At 40.1% G+C, this 13,966-nt stretch overlaps 1 protein-coding gene across 1 annotated transcript in view; it reads right to left on the bottom strand.

The window, feature by feature from the left end:
- CHD6 (chromodomain helicase DNA binding protein 6) overlaps positions 1-13,966 on the bottom strand; it is a 199,391-nt gene that overhangs the window by 87,194 nt on the left and 98,231 nt on the right. The window contains exons 9-15 of the mRNA XM_058562676.1: positions 12,102-12,188; positions 11,769-11,903; positions 7,920-8,041; positions 6,226-6,469; positions 4,847-5,023; positions 4,057-4,200; positions 605-860 (exon numbers count right to left, since the gene is read on the bottom strand). Of these exons, the coding sequence (XP_058418659.1) occupies positions 605-860; positions 4,057-4,200; positions 4,847-5,023; positions 6,226-6,469; positions 7,920-8,041; positions 11,769-11,903; positions 12,102-12,188 (1,165 nt within the window). The remainder of the gene's footprint in view (positions 1-604; positions 861-4,056; positions 4,201-4,846; positions 5,024-6,225; positions 6,470-7,919; positions 8,042-11,768; positions 11,904-12,101; positions 12,189-13,966) is intronic.

Genomic DNA, 13,966 nt, shown 5'->3' with positions numbered 1-13,966 from the left:
CTTTCCTGGTAAATCTCACCAAGTAGAGAAAGGATTTGAGATACCAAGTCCTAGGCTGACTCATGCAAGTAAAGAAACTTTCACAGAAAGTTGACAGTCACACTTCTTGATGCCACAAAGACAAGCTATTAAGTAAATCCAAGCCACATTTTGATTTAAAAATTTATCAAAAAGTTTTATTGTAAAAAAAGCTCCAGGTATCTTCTCTAATTAGTAGAGTTAACCGTTAATTTATCCGTAGGGAGTTTTAATCTCATTGCAGCACGATCATTTATTTGACTGAGTAACACAGTTCCCTCTCCCAAAGTGGAAAGTGTGGACTAGACTGCCAGGACACAAAGGACAACAGACTGATGGGCGATAGCCATCCTCTGACAGGCAGCATCAGAAGAGAGAAGTCCAAACTTGGCTCTCTGTACTCACTCGCTAGACTACTTAGGCAGATCCGTCAACCTCTTAGAACCTCAGTTTAATACTCTGTGAAAAGTGAGAATACGTACATCCTAGCATTTAATGGGAACTTAACATGTAAGATCATTGATTATCATGAGCTTTTGGCAGAGGCCCATGCCAGCCCTGAGTTGCCCCTACTTCCTGCACTCACCGTTGATCAGGTAGGGATGATTACAGCACTTTCTCAGCTCCATCATGGTGTTGATGAGATTGGGCATGTTGTGCTGATTTGCCCCCTTGGATAGGAAGGAAAAGTTCTTCTCCAGGATGGCACGGTAGTACTTTTTCTGGATATTGGTCAGCTCTACTTCAATAATCGTCTCTTGTTTGGGAGCAAGGTTCTTTTCCACGTCATCTTTCAGTCGCCGAAGCATCATTGGTTTTAGGATAGATTGCAATTTCTTTACCTGTCCAGGGAAATGAGAGCTGTTCACCTGCCCCAGTCCTGATTTAATGATTACTGGGGTATTCCAACCTTCACTACCATCTCTTGAGCATCTAATCATAGCACTGTGGTAGTAGACTCAATCAAAGATCATAACTGATCCCTGAACATGGGGAGTTCATAACAGGACTAAAAGGGAAAAAGGGATCTGGTTTTAATTCATAAGTAAATTACTGAGAACCTATGTGGCAACCTTACAAGATATAAAGGGAGAAAGATATACAAGACAGTACCTATTCTCTAGGATGGAGAAAACAAACCTCTCTCTCTCTAACACGCACATACGTGCAGTAATTACGGGAATACTTTAAGCCATGTTAGGAGGTACAAGTGATATATTACGAACGGAAGACTGAGATGCTGAAAGAACAAAGGAAGAAGTAGAGGCAATCTGGGAGTGGCTGAAATGGATGAAGGTGGTCAAAAGGCACAAACTTCCAGTTTTAAAATAAATAAGTCCTGGGAATGTAATGTACAGCATGGCAACTATAGTTAATAATACTGTACTGTAGATTTGAAAGCTGCTAAGAGAGTAGGTCTTAAAAGTTCTTGTCGCTAGAAAAAAAATTTGTAATTATGTGTAGTGATAGAGGTTAACTAGACTTATGGTAGTGATCATTTCATAATACATATACAAATCAAATCATTATCTTGTACATCTGAAACTAATACAATGTTATATGTGAATTACATCTCAATAAAAAAAGAAGTAGAGGCAATCTGGAAACAGGTTCCTCCTACACCTTCAAATAACAGCAGCAGCAAACACGCTGCAGGGTAGCAGTATGTAGAATTAATGCTGTAAGGTGACATCTCTCATTCCACCATGCAAGCTGTTCCATCAGGGGCACTTTGAGCCTGACAGTCCTCTTTGCTATGATTTCTCTGTTCTATGATTTCTCTGTTCTTCTAACAGCCAGGTCTGGACAGCAGATCTCCCCTCACTTGGTGGCACTGGCAAGGTGACTTGCTCCCTCTCCCAAGAAGAGGGCAGAGAAGGGAGTCAAAGTTAAGGCACCTGAGTTAACCCTGAGCTACAATATGATGATAATAAGATTAATCCTGGTGGGAAAATAAAATAAGGGAAAAAGCAAGTGCAAAAGATCAAGTTTCAAGTCATAGAGGGCTACTGAAAAATCTTAAAAGGGGTGGAGTCTGCATAAATTAGTTGTGTGCTATGCTACTGCTTCCTGAAGAAATACAAAATGATTTACAGAGAGTGATTTAGAAGAGTTACTGGAGCAGGTTTTAAACAATGATGAATATTTTTTGCTTTGGAAATAGATGCTTTCTAGAACTTTTTCATTTACTGTGATTTAAAATATAGACATTTGATGCCATTTTCGTGGTTTTCTCCTAACTAACCCCAATCTTAAATCTAACCCATTTATGAGACCTTGATTTTAAGAAATCTAATCCCCCAAATGAATACGAATTACCAAATAAGAACCCAAAGAGAAAAGACACAGCAAGATAACTGTTAAAGACAGGGACAAATGCCAATCTGCCACATGCTGGGTTCAGCTTTGCCCTTCACTTGGTTCATACCTTGAATCATTTAGAGAATACTATATGCCAGACACTGTGCTGGTCAATACAACAAACACAACTTTGGAGAAGATGTGGGCCTTGTCCTCAAGGAGGTCATTGTCTAGGAAGAAGAAAAAATGCATACCACAAAATAAGTGCAATGGGAGAAGAGGATGCATTTCTAATGGTCCAAAAATGGAGAGAAGGTTGGAGCTGCCTGTTGAAGGATCAAGAGATACTGCAAATGTAGAGAAGTGGAATTAAGTTTGATTACTCACTGCTCTCAAAGCCTGACTTGCCACAGAAGTAGAAACAAACAGATTAGAACAGTGTACTCTTGACATCTGTTAGCAAAATTCACAAACCTTCTCAGTCCCCAAATTCTCTGCCCCAACCCACTCTCACACTATTGCTAGATTCATTTAACAGAATTAATTATGTCATTCCTGCAATCAAAGGGTTGCATTGCTTCTCTAATACCTACCAAATTCTTCAACCTGTCTTTCAAGATCTATCCACAATATAATCCTAAACCCCTCTGGACTCATACTCCATGATTCACCCACCCTGCTTCCAGCTCAACCAGATGATTCCTCACGGCTGATTATGCTGGGTTTTTTTTTTCCTATACAAAGTACAGTCATGCACCACCTAACAACGTTTTGGTCAGTGATGGACTACATCTACGACAGTGGTCCCATAAGATTAGTACCATATAGCCTAGGTGTGTAGTCGGCTATACCATCTAGGTTTGTGTAGGTACACTCTACGATGTTCACACAATGACGCAATCACCTAACAACGCATTTCTCAGAACGTAACCCCGTCATTAAGCAATGTATGACTGTAGTCATCATCTCTTCTCTCTCCACCTGTTGAAAACTTACCCACCTTTCAAAGTCCATTTTCAAACTGTATTCTCTCCTTGAAGTCTTTCCTGATTCCAGAAGAGATGTGATCTTTCTCTCCTTTAAAGTCCCCAATACTATTATTTGTTCCCTATATGGGATTTAAACTTGTCTGGCTTATTTCTGTAATCCCTAGTAGAGATGGCTACCCATAGTAGATAGATTTTCATTAATATCAGTTGTTTTGAATCAGCTTTGAGTCCAATAAGCTAGAGTCAGGACTAGATCTTTGAGGAAATTTCGGGGATTTGCATAAAACTGGACTTACCCACTACTATAAGTATACGACTGCCTTCTTTTCCTCACTATCTGTGTATTTTGTTGTACTCAAGAAGATGAGCTTGGGAACATGTTGCAGATTATGTAGGAGGAAGGAGAAAGGATGAGGGAAGCAGAAGAAAGCACCATGTTCCTGAGGCCAGAGCTATGAGCAAACTCAGTGAACTTACATGTGAGATCAGTGAAGGCAAGAGGCCTGATATGCTAACATAACATATTTTGGATGGTGATTCATTTATCCTTTGGTGTAATAAGAACTGCTAATAATCAGCTTACCCTTCTCACCATAAATAAAAAAACAAATTGAATAAATGAGGTAATGCTCATTTTACCAGTGATGTGAGAACCTGCTAACTCCTGTCCCCACAGTGACTTGTTCTTTCCTTGATGGTGAAGGTAACCATCACATTTGCCTCCTCAATCCTTCAGGCCCCTATTTACCTGTTCCTCTGTTTTCAGATCTCCGAACTCCTCCAAGAAAGCAGTCTCTGAAGGAAACTGTGATGGCTCCAGAAAATTGAGCAAACTGAAGAGCTCCTCCACAGAGTTCTGCAAGGGTGTCCCAGTGAGCAGCACTTTGTGTTCCTGCACAAATTAGCAGTACATGACAAATAGTGTTTGAGATACCAGAACAGTACATTTTGGGATACCAGAAGAGTACATTTTGGTGGGAAAATGAAGCCAGGGCATTCTGTGCTCAATTTGGGGCAATTCTGTTTTGCTTTTATGAAAAGATAGGATGCCCACATTTCATGGGGGTACAGTGAATAAACAGATCAATTTCCTTTCACATCACTGATTCCAGCAGCAATTTCATGCTAGTTAAAGCAACCATTCATTCACTCATTCAGTATTACTGTGTGTCAACCCACCACATACCAGGCACTGTGCCAAGGCAGCAATGTTAAAAGGCCATCATCTTTGGTACCAGATCATTCAGGAACCTGGAATCAAGCCAAAACAACTTACATTTCCAGGTCACAAATTTCATGGTATTTAAGATTCCTCTGGGTCTCTCTGGGAATCAGTCTGTGGCAAAGGTCAAATTGCTGACCCGGTTCATCACAAAAAACATTTGATTCCTACACTATCACAGCTATACAGGGCAAAAAGAAAATCTAGAGTGAATAGACTATGCACAAGTAAGCTACATACAAAATGGCTAAAGAATGCTTCGTCCATAGTGAATAGAAGAACTCTGTGTTTATGTAAAGAGCTTGCTGACTCTCACCAGCGCCATGAGCTTTAGACCCTCCAGAAGTTTGCAGTTCCTATTCTTCAGTCTGTGGGCTTCATCAATTATCACACAGCTCCAGTGAATCTTTTTCAGCTCTGGGCAGTCTGCCAGGATCATCTCAAATGTTGTGATGACAACATGGAACTTGAAGACTCCTGAAAGGGGGTTTCCCTGAGGATGACACAACCAAAGGCAAAGCTTTACACAATGGCTGCAGAATTCTGCTAATGGGTTACCAGCTGGATTAGAGGAGGTAGCATGATAAACGCTAGGACCTAGGTGAGAAGCCAATAAGCACTGCTCTTCCTCATTTGAGAAAAGAGAGAAATAAGAATGAACCAGCTATTTAGATAAGACATAGACCTCATTACATCAATGAAACAGAAGCAAGAGAGCATGTGCCCTCACAAAGGTGAGACAGATGAGCAGCACGGAAGGCACAGGAAGGAAGCTTTTTTTTTATTAATTGCTACGATAAGGAAAAGAGATGGGTGCTGATTCACACATTCCCAGCCAGGAGTTGGTCTAAACCACGCATATCCAAAGAAACCTTCTTTGCTACTTTTCAGATATAATTAATTTCACCTTATAATTTGGGTTCTAGCATGGATGCAAAGCAATGATCCTGATTCACCTGGGACAAGCGCTAGCAGGCAGGACACATCTTTGTCTTTAGCCTGTCTCAGTGTTGCCACCACACAGAAAAAGCAGAGCTGCACATGTTAGAGAACACTTGAATTTTTTCCAAGTGTCTCCTTCTGCTGTCTATGAAACCCCTGGGGAGAGCAGTGGCTTTCCTCTGACTGGATTCACTTAATTTTCACCTTGTTTAATTATAAAAACCTTGTATGCCCAGGACAGGCATACAAGCATACTCAGCAGAGTGATTATACTTAACAAAAACTTAAAAAAAAAATTTCTGTTGAGCTTTTAACAATTTGAATCCTGTTTTTTCTTTATCTATCCCTGTCCAATCTGTTAACTTCCTCTCCAAACTCCTTGGCTGGGAACCCATCCTCTGCACACTAATTCTTCTGCTCACTTTCTTCACTGAGCACATAACAATTCAGATAAAATCTTCTGCATGTAAAAGTAACTTCTAAGCCAATCAAGAAGCCAAGCTTTCAGTATCCTAAAAAGAGCCTCTGGTATATCACAGAGAGTGGAAAGCATGCCCTACTATTCTGTGTTTTATCACAAATTAAACTACCAGGGAGGAGCAAGTCTGCCTCTATAAACATAAGACTACAAAGTCAGTCAACAGTAACCCAAGGTGCAGAGCATTAAAACTCCTGAAGACAGTTGACAGAAAGGCTGTTCTGAACTATGACATCAGGCTGTCACTGGGTCTTTGTGATTCGTGGAAGTCTCACCTGCGCATCTCTGTACACCATTTCATACTGCTGGATCATCTGTCTGCTGATCTGGCTGCCGTGGTACACAATGGCATTCATCTCTGTCCACGTGCGGAACTCCCGCTCCCAGTTAGTGATGGTGGAGAGAGGGGCAATGATGAGGAAAGGGCCGTGGATTCCCCTGAGGAATATTTCTGAAAGGAATGTGATAGACTGGATGGTTTTCCCTAGGCCCATTTCATCAGCCAAAATACAGTTTTTTCTGCAGAGAGTAAGAAATACAGACAATTCATCATCACTATAGGAAAGAGGTAGCGGTTGGTTATAACTAAAAAGATACTTCAGAAGCACACCTTGACCCATAAGGTCATCAGTGAAGGCCTTATCAGCATTTCCCAGAGATGCAACTGAGGTCAGTTTTTATTATTATTATTATCCATACCCTGCCTACTTTCAAAAAGGAACTATGGCAACTTGCGAGATAAATATGAAATAGGTCCATGCCGGCCCGGTGGCTTAGCGGTGAAGTGCGTGCGCTCTGCTGCTGGCAGCCCGGGTTCGGATCCCAGGTGCGCACCGCCGCACCACTTCTCCGGCCATGCTGAGGCCGCATCCCACATACAGCAACTAGAAGGATGTGCAACTATGACATACAACTATCTACTGGGGCTTTGGGGAAAAAAATAAATAAATAAAATCTTTAAATATAAACTGAAAATATGGAAAAGTAAAATAACAGTGAGAGAAGGAGAAAAAAAATATGCCTCAAACCTAAGCCAGTTTCTGTACCTCACAAACTTCATGGAAGGCAAGGCAAAAATAAAAAGATGATAAGTTATATGATTCTCCTTATCTATCATTTGTGTTATCAAAGGACAAACTTTTAACCCATATAATAAACGTCTCATCAGAGTAAAGACATTGGTCTCTTCCAGTGATCCAGAATGACAGATTGCACAGAACTATGACACTCGAAGGGATGTGGCCCCCATCCAGTCTCACTTCTCAGTGTGCAGATGGGTAACCTAAGATCTGGAAAGGTTTAGTGAGCTGTGCTCTGAATCATGTAGTGAAAAAGTGACAGAGACTATGCTAGAACACAGGTCTCTAGAGCCCCTTCTCAGTGTGTTTTCCATTACAACATGGTGTCTTTAAAATCAATACTATCGGGTACATTCTAGAATGTGAAGAAAATCTCAACCCATCTTTCTCAAATTTTATCTGTTTCATCTAGATTCTAATAGGAACTAAAGATAGAGTCTAAAACTAAGTGTTACAGTGCAAGCCCAGAACACCCATGGTTCACATATGAGCAGCAGAGGTGGGGCTAGAATCCAGATTCATTCCCCTTTTAGAGGCATTTTCTTGCTAAACACTTAGAGATAGAAAATAGTTTTAAAGGATCTTTTGAGTTTTATTTAATCCAGGTTGAGCCTAACGTTTTGGCTGGACTGGCAGAGACAAAAAAACACAAAGTCAGTGATGTCTAAAGACCATTCCCCTTTTGGTTAGAGAAACATCTGACATAAAAATACAGTCCTGGTAGGACTAATGTGCAAAGATTACCCCCCTAAGTCGATGGCTGTGCTGCACTCTCTCACCCTCTGCTACTGCTACTCCAAGTTCTCCAGGCTAAGGCAACAATCTACCTCCAGGTACAAGCATTCGGTAAAAAGTTGTCCACCAAGACAGGACTAGTTCTGGTTCCTCACCTGTTATACCAGTTAAAAAGAAGCCAGTTCATCCCCTCCAGCTGGTACTCCCGGAGCTGGTTACTGTTCTTATATTCGCGAGACTTCTCGAGTTTCTGCCAGGAGTCAGAAGCAGGCCGCTCCTAGTGGAGGAAAGCAGAGAGCACAATACATAGAGAATGAGGTTTCAGGAGCATAACATGGAGGGAGACACGGGATAATAATGGGAAAGGTGGTAAATCTCAAAACACGGTCCTAAAGCTGGCTTCAAACTGCAGTTACTATCTTTTGACTAATGTGCAGGCCCTATATTTTCTAGATTTCACCTGATTAAACTAAGAACACCTCTATAAAATTTGCAAGTAATTAATGAAGACGAGACACAGACCCACCTAAAATCTTGTGTTATATTGTTTTACTAGTCTCTCAGATGTCACTCTCATTTACATTTTAATTTCCTTACAAGCCAGTATTAGTCAGGTTTTTTGGTTTCTACAGACAGAATTTCTTTTTGTTATTTCTTTGTGCCTGCGGTATCAGCTCAAGCGAGTACAATGGGTCAAATACTTTGTTGATTAGCTTCTAGAGTCAGTACAATCAAAAGCCTGTATAATCAAAATTGCAAATTCCTTAAATTTGCCATAAATATAACGGCAGTCTTACTGCTTTATTTTTCCATATGAAATACCAAATCAATTTCTAAATATAATTGATCTTTTCTCTACTGATACAAAATGCCATATTTATCATATACTAAGTTTCAATATATCCATGGAGCTATATCTCGATTCTTCATTCTGTTCCACTGGACTGTGTATTACTGCAATAAAGCCACACTTTCTAATTATTATAGCTTTATATCTGATGGGAAATTATTTTTTAAAAATGTGTTGGCTATTCTACCCTATTTACTACTCTGTGTAACTTTAGAATCAATTTGTCAAGTTCTCTTAAAATCCCACTAGAATTTCAATTAATCTGGGGAAAATTTAAATCTTTAGGTATTGGGCCTTCCCATCCAAAAATTTTATTTAGGTTTCACATTATCTGAACACAGACTTGGTTATTTTGCTTATAGACAAAGCGAGCCCCTAAATTGACACTTTAGGGTCTTAAAAATGAAAAACTTTTAGCTATGCCTATAGTTATAAATGACAATTTCGAGACTGTAGCTTTTTCTAAATGGCAATTTTAGTCTTTGCTAAGTTCTACTTCGAGGTACTACAACAAAGTTTACACTTGAAACACGTTATTACCTAAAACTAAGCCATATGCATGTGAAATTTAATCAAATCTTCCCAAATATAATCACTGATATTTGGAGATAAGTGCAACGTGCCCATGGTCTTTCAGAAAAACACATCACGGCTTACCTACAAAATTACTACATCTGTAGTTCGGCTAAGCCCTTTGAAATAGGACTCTGTTGAATATTATTACCAGCACATTCTTCATTCTAACAGAATGAAGAATCTAGATATAGCTCCATGGATATATTTCTTCTTCTTGAAATAAAGAAGAAAATAATTTATTATGTCAAAAGAATTAATTTTAAAGAACAAGCTTTTAAGCAAAGATATTCCCATATAAACTCTCCTGTTTCCTTAAAGAAATTACATTCTTAGTTTACTGGAACCATTTAGCCTGAAGTCCACAGAACCCATTTAGTGGGCATTCTTCCCTACTCTACTAGACACCATGGGGAGACTTCCTGGAATGCTCCACTTCTCGAGCAACTTAAGTGGCTCACTCTCAGCACCGTAGATACTGTAAGACAGAATTTCACTGCAGATTCTACTTTGCTATCCTGCCAGCCATCTGGATGGAGAGGCGTCACTTTCTAATCCAGTCATTCCTCTGGGTTTTCCCTCTTTCCCTCATGCTAAAGGTTTTAGTTTAGCCAAAATTTCAGCCATCTAAGCATAAGACCTAAAATCAGCTAGCAGTTCCTGATGCCTAGGCTGGTTGGCTCCTTAGTGGTACAGACTATAGGAAACAACCTACCCCAGGGCTCGATAACCATCAGTGGCTACTTTTAAAAGAGGACAACTGATTCTTGGAGTCTCCAGGGGGGCGTCTTGCCGATTAAAAGACTGCTTCTCTATTTGCACAGCCATGACTGACGCTCTTATTTCTTGCTTTCTCAAAATTCCGTATTTTACCTACAAGCAACCAATTTTTGCCAAAAAGCTTTTAGGTATAGAACGTCCTATTCATCAAGACTGATAGAGTCATCTCTAAACTTCAAAGCCCAAAATAAAATCTCTTAAAAAATATTATTCAGTAAAGTACCATGTGGAGCCAGCCCTTTTTCTTAACATATAAAAAGACAGCTTTAATTATATTTTTAGCTACCATTCCAATTTAGAATTTTTGAGATAAAATTTCAAAATGTGCATTTTAAATGCGAGAACAAATAAATCAGAAACAAAGAGAGACAAGTGTGAAATGATACCATGGTTCATTGAGAGATGACGAGGATGGCAGCATCACAACAGCACAGAAGTAAAGGAAAAGTGAAATGGCCTGAAAACACGTGAGAATTCATATTCTTGCCAAATTCATGTAGTCAGTCTGAGGAAGTAAGTGGGATTTAGGCTGAGACAGTAACAATCCTGATTAGTTCTAGACGATAACTTACAATCAGCTTCAGAATGACATTCTCTCTACTCTCTGTTCCCACCCTGGTTTCTCTCTGCACTGTGCCACACACACGCCAATTAGCCTGGTGCCATATCTGTCCATGTACACACAGCCTCTTCCCTTAGACCGTGAGCTCCTAGGGCCTGTGCCTTCTTCCTTATCATACGTCACACAAGAATCAACCTACAGTCGATGCTTAATAAATGACTGACAAACTAAAAACACACCACAGCTAAGGAGTGGATATATGAGGGGCAGAAAGAAATTTATTAATCAATCATGTAGACAAGACACTATAAACTATGTACATTTCTAATCACAGTTCTGCATCTCAAGATACCTTTATACACTTCATATGCCAAAAAAAAACCAAAACAAAATGTTGCTCGTGAATGGACTCAAACGTCGAGGTCTTGTCTTCTGAGTCCTAATTTTCCAGTGATGTAAAAACAACAAACAATAACAACAAACAATATAATAAGGAACTGGATAAGAGTTTTTCATATAAAAATGGTGATTTTTTTTTAATAGAAACATTCCAGCCTATAGTCATATTCTTTAACAACTCTGATTCTCTTCCCAAGTGACTTACACCTTAACCAGGCTCTATCCCAATTCTACCTCCTCCTTTTAACTGTTGATATGCTATAGACAACTACTTGTCAGTTACCCTGGGACCTTTCTGCAGCTTGGTGGTAATAATCCAGAGTCAGAAACACAAACAGATTCAATAAACATATATTGAAAATCTATGTTTCCTTTACAAAGTCCCAAGGATCTACAGGTAAAAGACAGTTCCTCCCCTTAAGAATATTCCAGTTGAGTAAAGGCAAAGGATAAAGACAAAGAAAAGAGATCACTGATGAAGCAAGTGATAAGATATAGGAAACAGGAAAGATACTAACAACTTACTGAGCTTCTTTCCCATGCCAGGCATTTCTTATACCTTCTGTCTTACTGACTACATGCAACAGCCATATACCAAGATATCTAAGCTCATATCCAGTCTTCTTAAATGTCACATACATCAAAATAGAGCCCAGACCTAAAGCTGACCTCAGTGCTAGCAAAGCTTGATTTGGGCAGAAAAATACCCTGAAATGCAGCTTCAATGGGGAGTGGCCAAAGGTAGGATACCACAGAAACCACGCAGGAGCACATCCAGGACTGCCAAGTTCATAAAGTTACAGTTACAAGAGGCACCAAACAGAGATATGGGTACATTACCACGTGCTTAATTTCAGGGAGAACTTGAAGAGATTCGAACTCTTTAACTTTTGCAGGATCCACATCTTCCTCTAGCTCCCATGTGCTTTCTTCGTAAGGCAGTGAGCACCACTTCACCAGGTAATGCGTCACTTCCTGGTGGAAACAGGAGAGAAACTTATGTTCTTTCTACTAGATTAAAGGACTCCATCACACTGTGGTCGACCTCTGAAAACTACCCTACAATACAACACATGAATGCCATTAGAACAAAGACTACATGTTAACAAAACAAGAAAATACGTGATGAGAAAAGAAGACACTTCAGCAGAGTCAAAACAGCAGAAAACCCACCTCTCCTGTTTCTGCATCCTTGGTGTGGGCCACCTCCAAGATGCGATCAACTTCTACATAGTCTGGGTTGAACAAGTCTTCATCAGGCTAATGCAAACAGAGAAGAGTGAAGAAGGGCCCTCCTTCCCTCAAACCCAACATTCAGTGTTTTATCGTTAAGTTCCCCCTACTCTGGTTCCTATCAGGAAACACAGAATGAAAGGGTTTGCTTGAGAATAAGTCACCTCACAGACATTTCTTCACTGTCCCCAAATCCTGCTCTCCATGACTAAATTTAAAGGAATCAACCATACCTCACAGGCTGCACTACAGCCAGGGTAAGACTTTCCTATTGGTCATCACAGTTCTGTGCAAAAATCACCAGAGAGATTCCCTTTTTCGTACCGCTCCTTGTTCCAAACATAATTCTTAGAACTCAGAATTAGTTTCTTTTTCTTCTTAATACCAACAACAATAATAGCTAACACTGGAAAGAGGCATGATGGGGAGCTTTTGGGGTACTGATAATGTTCTATTTCCTGATCTAGGTGGTGGTTACACATGTGTGGTTATTTTGTAAAAATTCACCGAGCTGTACTTTAGGATTTGTTTACCTTTATGTACTTTATGCTTCAAAAAAAGTTTACTTACAAAACAACATTAAGCAACATTTAGAAATAGTTAATGTATGTCCAGAGTTATGCTAAGTGCTTTCCTTTAAGTCTCAAAACTACTTCATGGAATAGGAATAATTACTTTACAGATGAGGAAAATGACTCAGAGAGGTTAAATAAGTAATGTGACTAAGGTCACAGAGATGTGTGAACTGGAACGTCTACCCAGGTCTTTCTTACCCAGAAGCCCTCCTTCTGAACCACTGAAATGTTCTTACTGTTCCTTAGGCCTGGAAGGCACTTTATGTATTTTATCTTCTAATCAATGCAGGAATATTTTTTATATCATCTCTGGCAAATCCACCCTCAGATTCCATTATTCCCATGTTCAGGAATTTACTGCCCTTTAAGACCTGACCCACTGCCAAGGCAGCTTTACCTTTGCCTGCTTAGTAGCATAGCAGCATCATGATCTTTATCATTATTACTACCAAATTATAGCCTAATTTCCTTCCTGTAACTGTGACTCATGGACATGAACTGCTTCTTCTACAGCAGCAGTACCCACGTTGATTCTCTCCTCTCTGTTGGCTCTTCAACAATCCCCTCCCTATCTGCATTAAATAACCCCAGGGGTTCAACTGTTCCTCAGATGCAATGTTTCCAGATCCCTTAATGATGCAGAGAGCTAACATTTACAGAATAGTGACTATGGGCCGGGTACCATGCTAAGCACTTATATAAACACTGTGTCATTTACTCCTTCCAGGTCTTCTGCGAGGTTGATACTATGATGAGCTCTGCTTTACAGAGATGAAGATACTGAGTCTGAAGGAGTTTATGCAGTTGGCCCAAGGCCACCCAGCTGTGTGTGCGGGGGTGGGTGGTGGTGGGGTGGTGGTGGTGGTGGTGGGTAGTTTGGCTCCAGGCACTTAGCACTGTGCAGCCTGCTTTCCACCTTTGCTCTCAATCACTCAGCTATGCTAGTCCTCCTGAAGCTGCCTTCAGGTTTTGCAAAGTCCCTCACTGAATCCTGGTAACTGAAAGAGCAAGGCACAGCAGGCCTGTTCTATTGGTGCAGTCTAGGATTAGTGTTACTTTTTTAGCAGCCACACCGTACTCTTTGCTCACAGTAAACTTGTGATTAAATTGGCAATATCTTTTCTCCCTAGAACTGCGATCCATCATTTTCCCCACTCCTAAAGATTTTAAAAACACAAATGTATGACATTACATTTATTTACTGGCATTATATTCCACTCATCCTCGCTT

Source organism: Diceros bicornis, chromosome 19 (assembly GCF_020826845.1).
Source record: "Diceros bicornis minor isolate mBicDic1 chromosome 19, mDicBic1.mat.cur, whole genome shotgun sequence".
NCBI classification, from domain to species: Eukaryota; Metazoa; Chordata; class Mammalia; order Perissodactyla; family Rhinocerotidae; genus Diceros; species Diceros bicornis.
The sequence above is the reverse complement of the archived record's forward strand: the minus strand, read 5'-3'. Positions and strand labels throughout refer to the sequence as shown.